Source organism: Lissotriton helveticus, chromosome 8, assembly GCF_964261635.1.
Source record: "Lissotriton helveticus chromosome 8, aLisHel1.1, whole genome shotgun sequence".
NCBI lineage: Eukaryota > Metazoa > Chordata > Amphibia > Caudata > Salamandridae > Lissotriton > Lissotriton helveticus.
This window is the reverse complement of record NC_136069.1, coordinates 77,523,411-77,544,187: the sequence shown is the minus strand read 5'-3', so window position 1 is coordinate 77,544,187 and position 20,777 is coordinate 77,523,411. Positions and strand designations below refer to the sequence as shown.

General features: G+C 47.7%; 1 protein-coding gene across 2 annotated transcripts in view; it reads left to right on the top strand.

The window, feature by feature from the left end:
• The window catches only part of QTRT2 (queuine tRNA-ribosyltransferase accessory subunit 2), a 187,497-nt gene that overhangs the window by 78,219 nt on the left and 88,501 nt on the right, over window positions 1-20,777 (top strand). For both annotated transcript variants that reach the window (XM_078656655.1, XM_078656656.1), the window contains exons 4-5: window positions 2,885-2,961; window positions 7,171-7,380. In XM_078656655.1, the coding sequence (XP_078512781.1) occupies window positions 2,885-2,961; window positions 7,171-7,380 (287 nt within the window). The remainder of the gene's footprint in view (window positions 1-2,884; window positions 2,962-7,170; window positions 7,381-20,777) is intronic.

The following is a 20,777-nucleotide window of genomic DNA, read 5'->3' as shown; positions in this document are numbered from 1 at the left end:
AACCAGTGAGCCACACTTCTCCAGCGTACCTTCCAATTCCGTTCTTGTGTATGCGCGGTACCTGTGCTAGTGAGAGTCCTGCAGATCGGAGGTGGCTGCTGGGGCTATTCAGTTAGGTGGGCATATGTTGTGTAGTGCTTTCTATGTGTGTGTTAGTAGTTTAAATTGAGTGTACTTGTGTATGGGGAGCCAGTTCAGTGCTTTGAGATCAGACTGTGGCAAGGTAGGTTGTGGACGAGTCTTGCTGCTTTGTTTTGGACAGTTTGGAGCCTGTTCAGGAGTTGTTTAGTTATCCCTGCGTAGAGTGTGTTGCCGTAGTAGAGACTGCTGGTAATTAGGGCCTGTGTTACTGTTTTCATATGGATTTTCCGGGAGCCAATTGAAGATCTTTTGTAGCTGGCTCATGATGGTGAAGCAGGTGGAGGTCGCCAAGTGTACCTAGGCTGATTATGTCGAGTTTTCATAGAGGATGAATCCTAGGTACCTGACATAGGCGGTGGGGACTGGTATAGGGCTGAGGTCTGCTAGAAACCAGGTGGAGTTCCATGCCAAAATCTTCATTGCAAAGATCATCACTTCGGTCTTGCAGTACTATCAGACTTTATATGTCCAGAGGGACTCTAGACGGCATCGATCTGTGAGGGCAAGGTATTGAACACTTGAAAACAGCAGGCAAAACCACAAAAGTGAACACAAAGAGCTGCACACTTTTATGATTTTCCATCTCAATGCCACTTTTAAAAGATTCATCCATGTCTGGTTTACTGCCTTGAAAAAGCTGAAGGGATTTACCATTAAATGCTAAATGAAGTGCATGTTGGAGTTTTGTTAATAGAGAGTTGATGCTGAACTATACTCATTACGAACAATAAGATTAACTTCTTATATTAAATTCTTTGTATTGGTGAAATAATTGATCCACGGAATTTGTAGTCCTTTTTGTTCACACACAAAAGTAAGCAAATATTGACATGAGATATTTACTTTTTCCAGACAAATCAATAGGCGTTAAAAGTTTTAAAGTAATTTTTAAAAAGCAAGCTGCTGTCTTAACTTCTTTGTGTGTATATGTTTGCAAAACAAAAGTCAGAAATAAGCAAAAAATTACCCATTGCAGAAAACATGTAATGAAAGCAAAGACTGGGCTTCCATTCTTGGCACTGAAGTGAACTACTCTTTAGGTGCATGGACGCAAACAAATAATCATTGACAGTGAAGAAAGCCAGTAGCTGAAGTGGGCTTTCCCCTTCATTGCTGTTGTTGTGAATGGCACTTGAACGTACCAGTGCATGAAGGGGGATAAATATTTGGACCTCAGAGGAGACCAAAAGATATTTGTACCGCACACATTGATCATATGTTTAATCAAACTGCATCAGAAGAGGAGGATACTGGGGAGGGATGAAGGTCCGAAGCAGAAAGGAGCTACCATAAATATCCAGTTGTAATGTCCTAGATGCACAAAATCAGTCCGTGAAGCATAAACGTTATGCTTCGCAGTGCATTTCACATTTTATGTGGAAAAGGAAAGTTCATCATTCGAATAAATTATATTTAAAATTAAGCTTCTAAACGGCATCACTGAATGCTCAATTACTGATTTACAAATTGATTTAAATTCACATTGAAGTGATTTGTAATTAGCACTGTGCGGTAACTAATTACGTTATTTTCAGCTTCCTAAATGAATACGAGAGCTGCTTCCACCTTTCTGTAATCTTCCTCCAAATTGAGTTATTTTTTACATGTAAAAACTCATTAAATGTAGCGTCTAGTGATTGACTATAAATAACGCCGTTTGTCTCTATTTGGGTTCCATACCCACCTGCTAATGAAACCGATTGACGACCTATTTTAATTCAAAGGGATAGTATTTTCACACATGGCGAGTGTATGTCTAGGAGTTGGTGCTGTGTGAAAAAAAAACTGTAATCGCTGCAATTCTTTTTTTAGATCTACTCATTTTAGGTCCACGTTAAACCCTTGTAATTGCTGCACATTTTTAATATGGGATTTACACTGAAAGAAGGTAAAATAGTAAATATGTCAAATCCTTTTTTTTTTTCTACTATCAATTCCATCGCCACCAATAAGGAAAAACCTGGTTTCCTTCCTTAAGTTGATTTGATTTTTTCCATCTTCTTAAATACAAAAGCCCAGAAGGCCCATGGGTGGCTTGAACGAGCGCATGGCCACCGTTTAGATTTCCAGGTTTCTGCAGTGATCCCCATTTTCAGACTTATCTCTTGGGGTTGACTTGTGGCTCATAGAAGTGTTTTGCGAGCTGTAAATTCCTTCTGAAGCCCTGGACCGCGCTATGTCTGAAGAGTCCACACTGTTAACCAGTAGAGTCAGGGACAGGAGGCCCTTAGTGACCCTAACTCATTGTACCGTTACATTTAGAAACCATTTCTGATGGTAGCAATGTCTGAAGTTTCATTAAAGACTATAAAAAGCAGCCTCTACTAATATACTTCCATACAGCCTTGATAAAGCCCCTTTGGGCTAAACACGTCCCTTTATGAGTTCAAATAAAAATATCATTCAATTTCAAAAGTTTATGGAGCGCGTTGCCTGCAGTCAGCTTATTTAACAAATGGAAGCTATCATGAAAAGCGGAGGTAATCAACTGAAAAATTGTGCAGGAGGGTACATGTACGATCCAGATGCTAAAACGGCTTCTCTGCTCTCGCACGCCAAGTTAGCCCAGACCAGTTACTGCCATATGCAGCAGGAAGATGTGTCAGGAGATGCTTCTACAGCAGCTAGAGCAAATGTATAATTTGTAATGAGCTTGAAAGAGATTTGAATATATGGAGCCCTCCTTCTAAGCATCTGTCTTACTCTTTCATTAAAACCCTCTCTCTGTCTCCTGATTGGACAGGTATGACCGACGCCATCCTCTACTGTTCCCTGCTTGACCCCGTCACCGCTGTCCCGACTGGCTACAACACCAACAAGGTAAGTAGGACAGCTGGAGTGAGGCGATAAGGAAAGAGCTTGTGACTGCGCTCCCCAGATCGATGAACCAATATCCGTTAGACTTAAAGCTCAACAGACGCTTGTTGGGAAGCCTTTTGTGATGTCATGAGGCGGCGTTTAGATTCCTGTTTGTAATAATCATCTTTGAAAGTAAAATGGAAGATAGGCTTTTGAGGTGGTTCTGGGTCATGTGGTAGTATTCTGTTTTCACTTGGCAGGGCGAGGATCCCGTATAACACTGTTTCCGGTACTCAGATCTTGATGTTCAAACTAGAAACCCCTGCTCTATCTCTATGACAATCGTTGCTCCGCCTCTGTCACAAGCAACACTGTCCTTATTGCAAGCCATGCTCTCTTCTTGTGGCAAGCACTGCTCTGTCTCTATGACGAGCCTTGCTCTGCATCAATGACAAGCAACACTGTCCTTATAGCCTGTCGTACTCTGCTCCTGTGACAAGCCCTAATCTGTCCCTTAGTCAGTCTCGTTCGCAAGCAACACTGTCCTTATTGCAAGCCGTGCTCTGTTCCTGGGTGGCATGGTGAGCAAAAGAACAATGGATTTAACCCAGACCTATTGACTGGGGGTAAATGTTTGATTTGCTCTGTATTCCATCCATCATCTGTGCTTTTTTTGCTTTCTCGCCGTAAGTGCCCTGGGTATGCCCTGATGTGAGTCCCGGGCTCGCTGTGTTACTGAATTCAAACTAGCCTGGGTGATGCCCCGAAAGCGGTTCCAGGATGCTTGTTTCCGGTCCAGAGAGGACCTGGCTTGGCAGTTCGGCCTGGACTGTTCCCATGAGGCACAGGGTCTAGATTGATTTGCATATGGCTGGGTCTAAACTGAGATGAGCAAAAGAACGATTGATTTAACCCAGATCTATTGAATGGGGGTGAATGTTTCATTTGATCTGCATTCCGTCCATCATCTGTGTGTCCTTTGCTGTTCCTGTGACAAGCACTACTCTGTCCCTGACTCCGTCTCTAATGCAAGCAGCGCTGTCCTTATTGCAAGCCATGCTCTCTTCCTTTGGCAAGCCCTTATCTGTGCCTTACTTCGTCTCTATCTCAAGCAGCACTGTCCTTAATGCAAGCTGTGCTCTCTTCTTGTGGCAAGCACTACTCTGCCTCTGTGACAAGCCTTACTCCGCCTCTATCACAAGCAGCACTGTCCTTATTGCAAGCAATGCTGTCTTTCTGTGGCGTGCACTACTCTGTTCTGTGAAAAGCCTCACTCTGCCTCTTTTGCAAGAAACACTGTCCTTATAGCAAGCCGTACTCTGCCCCTATGGCGCACTTTATTGGGACATTTTAGCAAGCCTTCTTGTATTCCATTGGCAAGCTGCACCCTACCAGTAGCAAACCTAATAGTGACCCAATAGAAAGCTGCAGTCGGTACCCATTGTAACCTCTGGCCCTGCAGCAGCGCACACTCATACCCTGTTGCAAGCTCTACTTTGTCGCTACTAAAAGTCTACTATCAGAGTACCAACATATATCAGAGTAGCGATACATACTCTACCCCTATAGTAAGCTTTCTTGTGTCCCAGTGTCATGCCCTACTGTGACCCTATAGGAAGCCTTACTGTGTATTGAGGAGGTAACAGTATGGATGTTTAATCATTGCCTGAAACCTAATGGCAGCAAAACGGAGGTGTGGATAGTGGGAAAAACCCCATCTGTCTGGTCGTCAGCATGGTGGCCTGAGACACTTGGCCAACTTCCAATTCCTAAAACAGAAGTCAAATATCTTGGAGTCTGGCTCGACTCCAACCTGACATTTGAGAGTCAAATCCGGAAAGTCACAGGTAAATGCTTTTGGACACTAAAGGTCCTGAGGAAGGTCCTCGACCTATTACCTGTCAACACCAGGAAAACTATAGTACATGCCGTGGTCACCTCTCCGATTGAATACGAAAATGTCCTATATCTAGGCGCATCTAAAAAATGAATAATGAAGCTGCAATCTAAACAAAACGCAGGAGATCGCCTATTGCTGAATCTCCCAAAAAGAACATCCATATCAAAAGCCCTAGCCAGATTGCACTGGCTACCAGTTGAAAAGAGAATACTGTTTAAGACAATGTGCCACTGCTACCGTATTCTGGCAAAGGAAGGGCCACAATACCTTCAAACAATGATAGCAGTTTACACACCCAGCAGAAACCGGAGATCCGAAGGTAAAGCGCTAGTAAGGATTCCAAGCATCAGAAAGGCAAGGATGGGTGGCCGATCCTTTAGATTCCTGGCAGCTAAACACTGGAATACACTGCCAGCTGAAATAAGAAAAGAACCCGGTTAAACGACCTTCCGTAGAAAGTTGAAGACATGGCTTTTTCCCACTAGTTAGGCAATATATTCTCCCAAGACCTCCTGTTACAGGTCATGGGGCGGAGTGTCGAATCTGACTGACTCTCAGCCCCTACTGTCCGCTAATTTTCGGCTAATAGCGCGGGACACACCGGCGATGTAACCATGCACTCTATAAAGGGATAAATATGTGTAAGAAGTCCTGCTCTTTTTTTATACAGCATACTCTTCCAAGAGCCCTGAGGTGGCCCTATTTTTGACATACTGAGTTCCTTTAGCAAGTCCTACTTTGTCCCCGTGGTCCATATGTGTCCCTACAGCAAATTCTGTCCCAATAGCAACTCCTTATGTGTTCCTCTAGCAAGCCCTGTCACCCTATAGCAAGTCCTGGTGTCTTCTTATAGCAATCCCTAATCTGTGCCGCCTCCCTAAATAATGTACTGTGCTGTACCGGGGGCAATGGGGACATTTCTGAGTAAGGCATCTTGGGTGAGCTACAAGTATGAGACGGTCAGGTGGCTGTCGCCATTCTCTCTGCGCTGGTGACATTTAATGTCATTCAGCTCAGTGGGTTAATGGATTCACTGCTGACAATTGTATTGAACATGAGGTTTGCAGGGTCCATTGCATATCGAGTCAAATACAGCCTGACATCCTTTCAACGTGGATAAAAGGAGTACCATAGAGTTTGGTAATAATATATAATATCACCTTTGTTTAGATGAAGCGGCAAGACTGTGGCAGTAAATGTTGTAAATGCTCCCCTAGGCCCTCGGTCCCTCTCTCCTCCATGTGTGAGCCATTCCCCCCCCCCCCCTTGAGGTACCCTGTTTATTAGCTGCTTACAAGGCAACTAAAGAATAAAAGTTATTCTTTAGATGCCTTGGAATCAGCTATAAGTGCTTGCGCAGATGAGTGTCACTGCTCCCGTACAGACCTAGCGCTTTGAGGCCTGCTGTTTAACCCGTGAGAATGGTTTGCACTGAGAGAGAAACAGTCGCTATACATTACATTTGACATTCGCTATACATTACATCTGCCATTCTGTGAGGATGTTTGAGCTCTCATGCAGGCCCAATCGGGCTATATTCAGGAAGCCCCTTTGGGTAGAGGTCGATACGTTTGTCTTGGTATCCTAGCATTTCATGGGGGTTCATAAGTCTAGGTAGGTGTCCAGAGCTCACCTCTTTTTTTTAAACCACTTATTTTTCTTTCCTTTCCTTCTTGTCTTTCTCTCACTTTCATAATACTGACAGGTGGGGCTAGCTATATGAAATGAAAAGAAAATGTATAAAGCGCGATGGTTACCCAAAGGCGTCCCAGCGCTACAGAGGTTTTGGGTTGAAGCTGGGTACGCTAGACTTAAAGGTTTCTAGGGGGATTTAGACAGATGTTTTATTAAAAAGTCAAGTTTTAAGGAGCTTCTGGAAGGTGAGTAGCTTGGGTTCTGATCTGAGTGAAAGGGGGAGAGAATTCCAGATTTTAGCTAGATTGTAGGAGAGCGACCGGCCTCCGCATCTGACTCTTCTAATTCGTGGAACAGAGATTAGATGGGAGGTCCCAGATCTGAGGGGGCGATTGGGATGGTATGCCTTTACCAGGGGGCGGTTGATGGTAGGACCTGTTCCCCAGTAAAAACGGTGAGCAATACACATGCTCTTGAATTCGATTCTCGCTTTTACAGGGAGCCAGTGGAGATCCTTCAGTCGAGCTTTGACTGAGACTGAGACTGTATAAATGGCACCTACTCAACATATGCTCAACATATGCTAATCCTGTAACAGCTGTTGAGATTGTTTTATGTTTTAAATAAAAAAAAATAGAATGGTTTGCATGCTTAGCTGACGTCAGCCTTGTGTTTTTCCCGCTTCCCCCTGACAGACGGTGTCCATCTGGGGTGGAGGGGGGCGCCTGGAGCTGTCTGCGCCGAAGTTCATGAGCATTCAGCAGGCCCTGCAGGCCGACTGGTTCCAGTGTTTGTCGGACGGAGAGCTGGTGCCCGGGGGCAACTCCAAGAAACGGGTCAAGAAGTCCGTGGACCGCTCGCTGGCCTTCCTGGACGAGTGCCTCGCGCTGCAGCAGGCGTCTGAGGTAAGCGCCCGCGCACAGTGGGGCGTGGCCAACGGCTCCGCCTATGTGCAGCACTGATTGCAGCGCCCTCTAGGGCTGAAGTTTAAGGGGGCACGCACTGGGCCACTTAAAACCGGTGGCGCTAAGAATATTTGAATCCCACTTTGTATGCATGTGTATAAATCTATAATCTATATTTTCAACTGTATACCTATATACTTACAGAAAAAGTCAGATGTAAATATTTTAGACAAACAACAGTTCTTTTAAGTGAAAGGTAGTTGGATGAATTAATGTGTGTGGCAAGGAGCAGCGTTGGTTTGTTTTTCTGTGTTGTCTCCTCACATTCAGCAGGTGTGGTGGTGGGGCACAAGGGGTGTAGGAGGACAAATAGAGCTGGGGCACGAACAGGTCCACCTGCCCCCCCCCGGCCCCCTCTAGAGCATTACTGGCAAGGTTTCAGATTGCTTATGTGTGACATTTTTTTATAATTTTAGTGTAAATATTTGTGACATTCAACAACTGAGTGACACTTTCTCGCGAGCAAAATGAAGCAATGAAGACAAGGGAAACCTATAAATATCAGAGTGTCTCGTTGCTCAAATGGGTGTAATTGCTAAGAAGATCTTAAAACTACTGTAAAGCACCTAAATGGAAGGACACTAACCTAGTGGGAGGTGCGAGAAGGCTACATGCATGTGGGGGTGCTGCCTGGAGGCTGGGCGTCACTGCAGCCAGGCCCCAGATTCAGGAGTTTTGAGGGAAGGGGGGGGGGGTGTGAGAAGGCTACATACATGTGGGGGTGCCGCCTGGAGGCTGTGCGTCGCTGCAGCCAGGCCCCAGATTCAGGGGTTTTGAGGGAAGGGGGCTACATACATGTGGGGGTGCCGCCTGGAGGCTGTGCGTCGCTGCAGCCAGGCCCCAGATTCAGGGGTTTTGAGGGAAGGGGGCTACATACATGTGGGGGTGCCGCCTGGAGGCTGTGCGTCGCTGCAGCCAGGCCCCAGATTCAGGAGTTTTGAGGGAAGGGGGGGGGGGGGGGGGGTGTGAGAAGGCTACGTACATGTGGGGGTGCCGTTGCAGCCATGCCCCAGATTCAGGGGTTTTGAGGGAAGGGGGCTACATGCATGTGGGGGTGCCGCCTGGAGGCTGTGCGTCGCTGCAGCCATGCCCCAGATTCAGGGGTTTTGAGGGAAGGGGGCTACATACATGTGGGGGTGCCGCCTGGAGGCTGTGCGCCGTTGCAGCCATGCCCCAGATTCAGGGGTTTTGAGGGAAGGGGGCTACATACATGTGGGGGTGCCGCCTGGAGGCTGTGCGTCGCTGCAGCCATGCCCCAGATTCAGGGGTTTTGAGGGAAGGGGGCTACATACATGTGGGGGTGCCGCCTGGAGGCTGTGCGTCGCTGCAGCCATGCCCCAGATTCAGGGGTTTTGAGGGAAGGGGGCTACATACATGTGGGGGTGCCGCCTGGAGGCTGTGCGTCGCTGCAGCCATGCCCCAGATTCAGGGGTTTTGAGGGAAGGGGGCTACATACATGTGGGGGTGCCGCCTGGAGGCTGTGCGTCGCTGCAGCCATGCCCCAGATTCAGGGGTTTTGAGGGAAGGGGGCTACATACATGTGGGGGTGCTGCCTAGAAGCTGTGCGGCGCTGCAGCCAGGCCCCAGATTCAGGGGTTTTGAGGTAAGATGGGATGTGTGAGAAGGCTACGTACATGTGGGGGTGCCGTTGCAGCCATGCCCCAGATTCAGGGGTTTTGAGGGAAGGGGGCTACATACATGTGGGGGTGCCGCCTGGAGGCTGTGCGTCGCTGCAGCCAGGCCCCAGATTCAGGGGTTTTGAGGGAAGGGGGCTACATACATGTGGGGGTGCCGCCTGGAGGCTGTGCGTCGCTGCAGCCAGGCCCCAGATTCAGGGGTTTTGAGGGAAGGGGGCTACATGCATGTGGGGGTGCCGCCTGGAGGCTGTGCGTCGCTGCAGCCAGGCCCCAGATTCAGGGGTTTTGAGGTAAGATGGGATGTGTGAGAAGGCTACGTACATGTGGGGGTGCCGTTGCAGCCATGCCCCAGATTCAGGGGTTTTGAGGGAAGGGGGCTACATACATGTGGGGGTGCCGCCTGGAGGCTGTGCGTCGCTGCAGCCAGGCCCCAGATTCAGGGGTTTTGAGGGAAGGGGGCTACATACATGTGGGGGTGCCGCCTGGAGGCTGTGCGTCGCTGCAGCCAGGCCCCAGATTCAGGGGTTTTGAGGGAAGGGGGCTACATGCATGTGGGGGTGCCGCCTGGAGGCTGTGCGTCGCTGCAGCCAGGCCCCAGATTCAGGGGTTTTGAGGGAAGGGGGCTACATACATGTGGGGGTGCCGCCTGGAGGCTGTGCGTCGCTGCAGCCAGGCCCCAGATTCAGGGGTTTTGAGGGAAGGGGGCTACATACATGTGGGGGTGCCGCCTGGAGGCTGTGCGTCGCTGCAGCCAGGCCCCAGATTCAGGGGTTTTGAGGGAAGGGGGCTACATACATGTGGGGGTGCCGCCTGGAGGCTGTGCGTCGCTGCAGCCAGGCCCCAGATTCAGGGGTTTTGAGGGAAGGGGGCTACATACATGTGGGGGTGCCGCCTGGAGGCTGTGCGTCGCTGCAGCCAGGCCCCAGATTCAGGGGTTTTGAGGGAAGGGGGCTACATGCATGTGGGGGTGCCGCCTGGAGGCTGTGCGTCGCTGCAGCCAGGCCCCAGATTCAGGGGTTTTGAGGGAAGGGGGCTACATACATGTGGGGGTGCCGCCTGGAGGCTGTGCGTCGCTGCAGCCAGGCCCCAGATTCAGGGGTTTTGAGGGAAGGGGGCTACATACATGTGGGGGTGCCGCCTGGAGGCTGTGCGTCGCTGCAGCCAGGCCCCAGATTCAGGGGTTTTGAGGGAAGGGGGCTACATACATGTGGGGGTGCCGCCTGGAGGCTGTGCGTCGCTGCAGCCAGGCCCCAGATTCAGGGGTTTTGAGGTAAGCCGAGGAGTGTGAGAAAGCTTCATACTGTTGCATGGACTTGGCATCTCATGACGCAGATCCCTCCTGGCTCCGGCCCCTTTTTGCTGCCAGCTCATGCTCAATTTGCGGGCAGCACGAGTAAAAGGATTTCCATTTCTGGCACAGCGTACGATCACCTCCAAATAAGAGGGTCTGTAACCTAAAAGCTCTATCTAAGATGACCCTTCTGTAAAACAATTGTAGCACCATCTCCCATCGCACCTTGAGGAAGCTTGCAGGAGGCCTGTGGTGCCATATGCTTATCCTGACATGACATCAGTTGTGGATCCTCACTATGTACTGGGCACTGAGCGCGTTTTAGAGACCAGTGTATCTGAAAATATCATGAAAATAATAAAAACATGCCTCTGGGTGTCAGTACAATATAACTCAAACTGGAAGGGTGGCCGGGTAGGCTAATGGCATGCACATGCTGCAGCGATGAGTGAACTTTAGTGCAGAGAGAGTGCATGACTCCCCGACTAGTCGGTGCCACCAGAACTACCAAGGGAATGTGTCTGCTTGGATGAGCGCTTGCCTTGAACGTTTTCCAAGTTCTTCAGTTGGGGATGGGCGGGGGCCACAAGGCTGCAGCAGAAGACCGTGCTAATTAATGTAAGGTGAAGAGCTGCCGACAGTCCAGATCTGAGCAGCCAGACCGGTTGCCTGTGCAGAATGGAGAGGAAACATTCCCCCCGCCAGGGCCGGACTGGGTTAAAGAATAAACTCAAGCACATAAGGAAAAGTGGCCCCCCATTAGGAAATGAGACAGTTAAGAGTGGCCTACATTCGCACATAGTGGTAGTTTTGAACGCTGTAACAGTGTTTTTACAATTCGGAAGAGACTCCGTGCATGTAAGTTTCCTCATGCTGAAGGCACTGGTTGTGGTATTATCAGAAAAATCTACAGTAAAACCTGCTGCACCCTTAGCTTTAACTCCTCTGGGCTCGACCAGGGTTGGATTGGGATTAAAAATTGGCTTGGGCACGCAGTTTGCATATTGCCTTTCTGCAAAACACTGCTTCGGCGACATTTTATTTAAAAAAAAGGGGGGGGGGTAAAAAAATGCAGATTAGTTTACACTGGTGAAACACACCTGAAAACAAGTGAGGCCACTTTTGCTCAGCCCCCCGCCACTGCTCACTATGCATACATTAATGCTGCTCAATATGCATACATTAATGTGCCGGCCCAGCGAGAGAAAGGGAGTGACACCTATGCCCGTTGATAAAAGGGAGGTAATGGATGCCCATCTACCTCCAGAATGTGAACTCAGGCACCCACTGGGGGTATCCGAACAACGCAGAAACCACCCAAATCGGCACCCAGGCTGCTCAAAAAGCCACCCACAGCTGGAATGCGGATTCCGGTCCCTCTGGCATTGTCCGAGTGCCTGCGTTACTAATCCGACCCTGGGTTATCACACAGGAAGGGCTGCATCAGTCTGATCGATAGCAGGCCAGTCACCAGTTGATGCTCTGTGACCCTGCTGCATCTGCCAGTAAAGACCTGCTGTGAGACCCGCACCAAAGCAGCACTGAAGAAGGGCATCAGATCGGCTGAGACCCGACACCAAAGCAGCACTGAAGAAGGGCATCAGATCGGCTGAGACCCGACACCAAAGCAGCACTGAAGAAGGGCATCAGATCGGCTGAGACCCGACACCAAAGCAGCACTGAAGAAGGGCATCACATCGGCTGAGACCCGCACCAAAGCAGCACTGAAGAAGGGCATCACATCGGCTGAGACCCGCACCAAAGCAGCACTGAAGAAGGGCATCACATCGGCTGAGACCCGCACCAAAGCAGCACTGAAGAAGGGCATCACATCGGCTGAGACCCGCACCAAAGCAGCACTGAAGAAGGGCATCACATCGGCTGAGACCCGCACCAAAGCAGCACTGAAGAAGGGCATCACATCGGCTGAGACCCGACACCAAAGCAGCACTGAAGAAGGGCATCACATCGGCTGAGACCCGCACCAAAGCAGCACTGAAGAAGGGCATCACATCGGCTGAGACCCGCACCAAAGCAGCACTGAAGAAGGGCATCACATCGGCTGAGACCCGCACCAAAGCAGCACTGAAGAAGGGCATCACATCGGCAGAGCGCATTGAAGTTTTAGGGAAACGAGCGGTCAGGTTCCATCGTGAGAAGTAAGAATGCATGTATCATGCCTGTGAATGAATGCCTTGGGCCTTTAGAGGCCCACCAACAGCCCAAACAAATATCAGCGCTCACACATTAACCTGTCACACATACCGGGTTTCAAACACACCCTGGTGGTGGGTAAGACTGGCGTAAAAGGGGATGTCCTGGCAGCGGGCAGGGCAAGGTAAGAGAAAGCTGCTACCTGCCTCCTCATGTGACGTATTCGTGTTTTGCAAGCTATGTGAGATTCTAGAGACCAGGGCCTGACTGGGGAACCAAAAGCAGCCCCGGTAAAAATGTGCAAATCAGCCCCACTCCCTTCCTCTCCTCGTTATCTCTCTATTTCCATCCATTCTGTGTGTCTCATTCTGTGTCTCTCATTCTGCTCCCCCTCTCTCTTCTTCCCTCCCTCCCTCTCTCCTGCCCTCCCTCTCTCCTTCCTTCCTTCCCTCCCTCTCTCCTTCCTTCCCTCCCTCTCCCCTTCGCTCCTTCTCTCCTCCTCCTGCCTGTTGCAATTAATCTCCAGGGAAAGCGACAGAGGCACCAGGAGCGGCCCTGGGCATTCAAAATCGGCCTCCAATAGCTCCTGTCTACCGGGGAACCGCCCGATGGAACAGTAGGACTGTCCGGCCCCCCTAGAGACCTCATGACTGATTCCTGGGGCTAACCAGAGATCGCCAACCTTTTCTGTAATACTAGCTACTTGTGTTCTGTGAGCTACTGATATTATGAGTACAGCTCTGTGGTTCTGTAGTTGATGGAGGCTGCAGCACCTGGTGTATAGTACGTGTAATACAGTACTGTTGAAAGCTACAGCACCTCTTGTATAGTGCATGGGGACAAGTGCTGTGAAGCTACAGTGGATGAAGACTGCAGCACCTGGTGTATAGTATGTGTAATACAGTACTGTTTAAAGAAACTGTACCTGGTGTATTGTGCATGGAGGATATGGGGTACAGTGCTGTGGACTTGCAGTAGATGGAAGTTACAGCACCTGGTGTATAGTGCATGGGGTGTGAGGTGGCCTGGCACTCAAGTAGAAAACCAAGCTGTATGTGTCGTACCCAGCAGGAGTTATGTTTCGAAGCGTAGTCCTCCACTGGGCCCCTGCACTAACCCTGTTGAGTAAAAAGCACTCAACCAAGAGAAGACAGAGAGGGGAAACGTGGGAAGAAAACAAGGAAAGGGGGGGAAGTGGGGAGAAAAGCTACTTGCTTATCCGCCCTGGTTCTGCTCTTGATCGCCCTCTGGAGTACTGGGTGCAAATCGCGACGTCACATACCACATGGAAGGATCGACACCCTTGAAACCCACGTAATTCCGGAAAAGAGAGACGTATGAACATACACTTTAAAGGACATTATATAGCACGGTATCTAAAGTATAGTGTAAGGCAGTACCTGGAACATGTGTAGTGAAGATGGAGTATCAGGAACATAATGTGTGCAGGTATGTAACGTGTTGCTGTGGATTTGCGCCAGGTACGTACAAACCCGGGAGGGAAATGATTGGTAGTAGGGCTTAGGATGCAGTAGGAGCCCTTGAATTCACAGCTATGAAGGAGTCTGGGTCTAATCTCAGTATAAAGGCAAAGCCAATTTATTGCAATGCAGGGAAAACACTCACTCACTCACTCCATAGCCCTTTCCATGCATATAACTATGTGGTATTCCTTTCTGGCATGCTGCATTGGTAATCACAGCTGTGTCTTGATAAGGCACAGCTGTGGGTGTGACTATGTTGTCATATGCTGTGGGTTCACATGGGGATAGAATGTGACTCCTTGAAAGAGATGCAACAGTTGGAGGGAGACCTGCTGATGGATGGATTGGATCTTCTATGAATGAAGGAACTTGAACCTTTTACCTCTCTCCAGTCTCTTTATACTACAACCCCGTGGCAAAGGCAATCTTGAATTGCCACAAACTACGTACACACCAACAACAAAAATATAAGCCAGTAGGCATACCGTTAATCAGCTTGCTATAGAATGACTAGGAATTCTTAGGGCTGTTAAACACAAAATGAAGCTCTTGGGGATAAGGCTCACTGTAATGAGGCTTGCGGTATGACCACATGCAATTTCTGAAGGGGGTAACTAATGGGTTACACCAGCGCTCCAATAAGCAGAAGTCTTGATGAAAGCGATGTGATCGAGAGTCCAAGTAGGATGCAAATGGCCAGGCCTTTAGTGAGCTAGGGCGCATGTAGTATACAAGCTACTTAGCTCAATTTCCAAGGACTAGCAGAATCTGGCTCCACGTCTAGGAGCGACCCTGGCTGCAAGACTGGACAAGGAGCAATCTGGAAGTGGAGAAAGGTCAGGAGACAAATAATGGAGATGCTGCGAGTACGGGCCGAATCGGTTTGTCAAGCAGGCGCTGCTTCATCCTCAGGACAAAATGGCAACCGAGACTCCTGTGTCTCCTACTACCTTGGAACCACCAATCAGGCGGCTCCACGTTGGGGTGCGTCGGAGCCGCGCACAGGCCTGCTTGTGGTTGGAGGTGGGGTTATGCCGGCTGTGAACTGCCGTAACTCACTCCAGTCCGCAATGGGCTGAATGGGTGATGGCGACCCCTGACATGGGCACATGGGGTACAACGCTATAGGTGTGCGTAGTTTGACTGTGCAGCACCTGGTGTATAGGACGTGGGGGCATGAGGCACATTACTGTGGAGCTGCAGCGCAGCCAAATATTTCCAGACCTGCTGTCAACAAAGATTTCAAGCCTCTAATCACAATACGGTCTGGATGATATATCTATCAATATTCCAGACACTGAAACCATCCCTGTTGCGTTTCCATTTTTCCACACAAGCAAAGATTTGAAGGCATTCCTTGTGCTCTTGACTGCATCAAATGCCATGTTCATCCTTGCAGAATTCTCCAAATGGCATTTGTCTTCTGATAAATTCAGATGCAACTGTTATACCCCTGCATGTATTCTGGGTGTATGATTCACCAATTTGGCCTCAGGAAAAAAAACTTCTGGGTGCATGCTTAAGACAGGGGGCAGCAAGTATAATCAGTGGTGCAAGCCTCTGAGTGAGAAAGGGAGCTATGACCACAGCACCAGTGGAGGCACTGATTGTTCGATACCGCGTGAACAGCGCAAACATCAGCAGAACCACTTGCGACTAATTCATAGAGAGAACAGAAATACCACCGGCACAGACAGCACAATATAGAACCAATAGATGGCTAAATCACAGAGAAATCACAGGAACACAGCTACCACCGGCAGAGACAACACAGTATAGAGCCACAGGATGACTAAATCTGAGAGGGACCTCAAAAACAGGACTACCACCGGCATAGACAGCACGGCATAGAACCAATAGATAGCTAAATCACAGAGAAATTACAGGCACACAGCTACCACCGGTAGAGACAACACAGTCTAGAGCCACAGGACGACTAAATCCAAGAGAGACCACGAGAAATGTATTACCACCAGCAGAGACCTTCTACTATAGAACCACAGGACGACTAAATCCGAGAGCAGCCATGAGAAAGGAGTACCACCAAAAGAGACCACATACTACAACTAAATACTAGAGAGAGCCCGAGAACAGGACTACCATTAGCAGAGAGAGCACAGTATAGGATCACAGTACGACTAAATGCTAGAGACCACGAGAACAGGACTACCACTGACCGAGACAGCATAGTATAGAACTGGACGACTAAATCCGAGAAAGACCTTGAGAACTGGACTACCGTCGGCAGAGGCAGCACAATATAGAACCTCAGGATGACTAAATACTAGAGAGACCTCAAAAACAAAGCTACCACCAGCAGAGACAGAACAGTATAGAACCACAGGATGACTGAATCTGAGAGAGACCTAAAAAATAAGACTACCACCAGCAGAGACAGAATAGTATAGAACCACAGGACGACTAAATCCGAGAGACCTTGATAACCTCACTACCACTGGCACAGACAGCACGGTATAGAACCACAGGATGATGACATCCAAGAGAGACCTCAAAAACAAGACTACCACTGGCAGAGACCGCTCTAACAGAACCACAAGACAACTAAATCTGAGAGAGACCTCAAATACAGTATTACACCTGCAGAGACAGCACAGTATAGAATTAGAGGATGACTAAATCCAAGGGAGACCATGAGAACAGGACTATCACCGACAGAGACAGCATAGTATAGAACTGGACGACTAAAATATCCAATTCTCAAAGTTTTATCATTCCGATTACTTCTGCTCTTTGCAACTCTTTCTTGATTTGTTGTATGCCATGAAAGCTCCACCATTCACTTCTTTAAAGGGAAATCTATTGGGTGCTCGTTGTATCGATTTCTTCTCCTTTCTTGTAGTATTCTAGTGATACATTCTAATATGGTAACATGTTGTAGTATGATAGCTAAATTCCTTGATCTGGCCAAAGCTTTAAAGACAAACACTACATTTCGACACTTTAACAATCCTTACCTGATATAGACTTTTAGCCGCAGATTCCTGGCCTTAGAACTATCCCTAGGCATCATATTAGACCTGGAAATTCTTGAGCTGTGCCCCTGCTTACCAGGAAGTGGCGTCATTTGGATCTGCATCAGCAATGTCCGCACCAGAATTGAAGTTCGTGGTAACTATATATGTACCACCCCAGCGAGCTGACAACATTTCTTTTCTTAAGAGTTCTGCGAGGGGTTTTGAGTATTGGCGCATAACAAGTAGCGGTGAGATTGAAGAGAAATGACAATATTAGATGGTGCTTCTTGGTCAGAGAAAACCCAAAACCTCTGAAAAAGGTCCGCCCATTTGAAAAACATCCTGCGACCGTATACCAACTACAGGACACTACGGTCCAACTCGCTTCTCCTCCTGGAAACTCCACGTTTTAAACGCTCACGTGCAGGTGGAAAAACCTTTGAGGTCTGTGCCACACAGCATTGGAACAAGCTCCCGCTGGCCATACGTTCCTCCCAAACAGAATTGTCTTTCCGCAAGTCCCTGAAGACCCATCTGTTCTCCCTTTAACATACTCCTGCACCCTCCACTCTCAAAGTTCTCAGCGCCGGGACGCCCCGTTGGGGCAGCTGTGCGCTCTATAAAATACACAAAATAAAATAAATAAAGAGTGGGGAAGAGCCCTCCCTTTTAATTTAAACAAACAAGGTCCAGAGCACACAAGAAATCTTTCCGTGAGTGTAATCAAATTATGTCAATAAAGATAAGATCGCACACAAATAGTTCTTATTAGTTTTTATAGGTGAAAATGGTCCTCCTATCAAAGGAGACCTGAAGAACATGAAACCAGCCGACACGTGTTTCGTCAAATCGGGTATTCACCCGTGACTCTCCAGGGCTGAAACCGTGTCATTGGAGGACGGTATCGGGGGACCGGTGATAATTCCAACTCGGTCCTAGTCGGGTTAAATTCAAACAAATGGTCTATATGATGTCTGTGTCAGATCTGCTTCTTCTCCTCTCCTCCCTCTAAAACTTCTAAGGCACTAAGGCTGACACTCTCCCATGGGGTCATTTTTTATACTCTAATTCTTGGCTGACTATACTAATAATGTTTCAGTAGAAACTCGCACTGTGATTGGTTAGCATAGATGACATGAGAGTCTCACCATCCTGTTCTCATTGCAAATCCAACCCATACCAACTCTGACAATGGAAGCGTTAATGCTTATTACAGTCATATGTATCACCATCAATAATTATAAATTTTTTAAATATTAAATAGGAAAAATGTTTCAGTCCATTTCCTCCCTGCTTACACATCGCACGCAGGAATGACACATTCCAACACATATTCGTACATTGGCACGATGACAGGAGTGGCCTTGACCCATGTGTCTTCACTTGAGGCATTTGACAGTTCATGCAGCTTGCGCATGCGTCTCTTATTGAGCACAATTCTCAGCCATGCTTGATTCATAGGCATCCATTTTATTTTGGGCCCAAAAACAAAACAAACATAAAAAAGTATTATTTTATGAAATAAAACCCATTATGTTTACCTCCCCCATACTAGTACCCTGTATTAGTGATTACCTAGCAAAAGCTATTAGTTTAAATCCGCTTTTCTATCATTTGTGCACAACATGCAAAAATGTGCATTATACAACATAGCATAAACATGCACCAGTGCAAATTTTCAAAGCGCACACAGTTAATACATACTCATAGCAACATGCTCTAATGTTTTAAATAGCTTTTCATGCAAAATGCGTTTGCCCCACGTGTAGTGTAGGTGCATGGTTAATTAATACACATTATAAGAAGATGTGTTATGAACTGAATATGCGTTGTCTAAATGTGCATCAAAGTCTCTTAAGACAGGAACAGGGAGTGTAGATTACAAGGAAAAGGAGCTGGGAGGAGAGAACACATTCCATGATTATTTTCAAAGCTAAAAAGGAAACTGCAATCACAAGTTTCTCTACACTGCAAAAACACATGTTAATTCAGCACAAGCATTTCAGACTGAAAGCATTTTGACCAGGCCTCATTTCATGTCTTTCACTTTGAATGCACCAAAAATGCACCTTTTAAAAAGCATTTGACTAGGCCTCATTTCATATTTCATGTGCCATGTTTTTGCACTTGCACCAAAATCTGCGTGCCATTTTAAATTCAGTCTGTCTGAAACACAAAACAGAGCGATGCTTAATCTTGATGAAATCTAGCTCCATCAGACCCCTACCTTGTAAATTTTGGAATAATGTACTAGCAAGAGCCTCTCTCTTTTCAAAACGTTTAGACAGTAGATTATGAGGCCCTAGTTAGGACTAAGAAGCAGGCCTTTTATCAGTCAAGTTTAAATAAGTCAGATATTTCTCTGGGGCCCTCAAAATTGAGAATTTTAAGATGGCTGAAGCATCTCACCTTTCAAAAGGGGAACTAAATATGGCCAGCAGAAGGGAGTCAAGAATGCAGATATGGCAAATGTAGGGAACAAACCCTCATCAAATTACATGCTAAAATCCTAGAAAAATCGGAGGGTGTTACCAGACATCTCAGCTCTCCCAGATGTCATTCAACGCTTATTATTATAAACATTCTGGGTAGCTTTGAATGTCCAGTATCCAAAGGCTGAGAAATTCATCGTTTTTCTGGATGAGGAGAATAATTGCACATGTGGATTGAGGTTTCACAATTTTAATGTTCATCTTTTAAGTGATTGTCGTCATTTTTATGGGATTAGTCACTTGATTCTAAAACCGCTGTTTTTAAAATATGGTAGAATACTTCGCAAATAAGGAACTTGCACTTTTGTTGAACATGACATTTTTAGATGTTGCCTGTGCCGTGGCAAAATGTTTAAAAATATGCTTGGGTTAGTAATGTAAGGATCCTTGATTTATGTTTATCTAGCTGGATACTCGAGTGTCAAGGGGGCCAAGGAAGAAGGGAGTTGTATTGATATTGACTCATGTATCCGTGGACTGGGGTAGGTCAAGTACATTCAATCTGTATTCGAATGATTGGGGGGTTGGTGTCTGGAAGGGTATTCATTTTTAAGACCTTTTTAACTGTTTATGTATTTTTGTTTTAAAGACAAATGTATAAACATTCGTGAACTTGAAATTCACTGTGCCATTCCAAATCCTCTAATGAGACGCAGGAAAGATGACACCGCTGGAAGCCTCACTCCTCTGCTGAGCCTGTGCCTGTGTCTGCTATGCTCCTCCTAGAGTTTTCCGGAGCCGTAGCAACCTCCGCCCAACACAAACAGTTTTATGAGGCCATGCACCTCATGTTTGAGTGGCCGGACCCCTCAGGAGCGCCTTCGGGCCCCATGGGTTCAAGAGGACCCCCTACTGGATTCCCACCTGCATGACCGCCCGCAGCACCTGTCGGCCCCCGTGGATCCAATGCTGGATCGGGAGTAATTCCACCCACAGACTGCGACCTTCAACAGGGCCCGCTCCGGTGCTTGTGCTTTGGGCGCTGCCGGCGCCGACCCCATCATCATTCCCGACTCCGATATGAAGCCGAATCAGTACTATCCCTTCCGAGTTGAAGCCAGTGTCTTTTTCTTTTGATAGACTTGGAGAAGGGAACAGTTGGAAGGGGTCTGAGGACCCTTATTCATTCCTCCCTCGACAAACCAGAGGACAACTGGTAGGAGGAACTGGCATATGCCAGTGGATTAGACGCCTTACCAGACACTGGCTTGGTCTGTCCTCCTACGTTGGCTACGGAGGAGGGGGCCTTCTTTGAAATGGTGGCATGGAGAGCGGCTGAGGTCCTGGACCTTACACTACTCTTG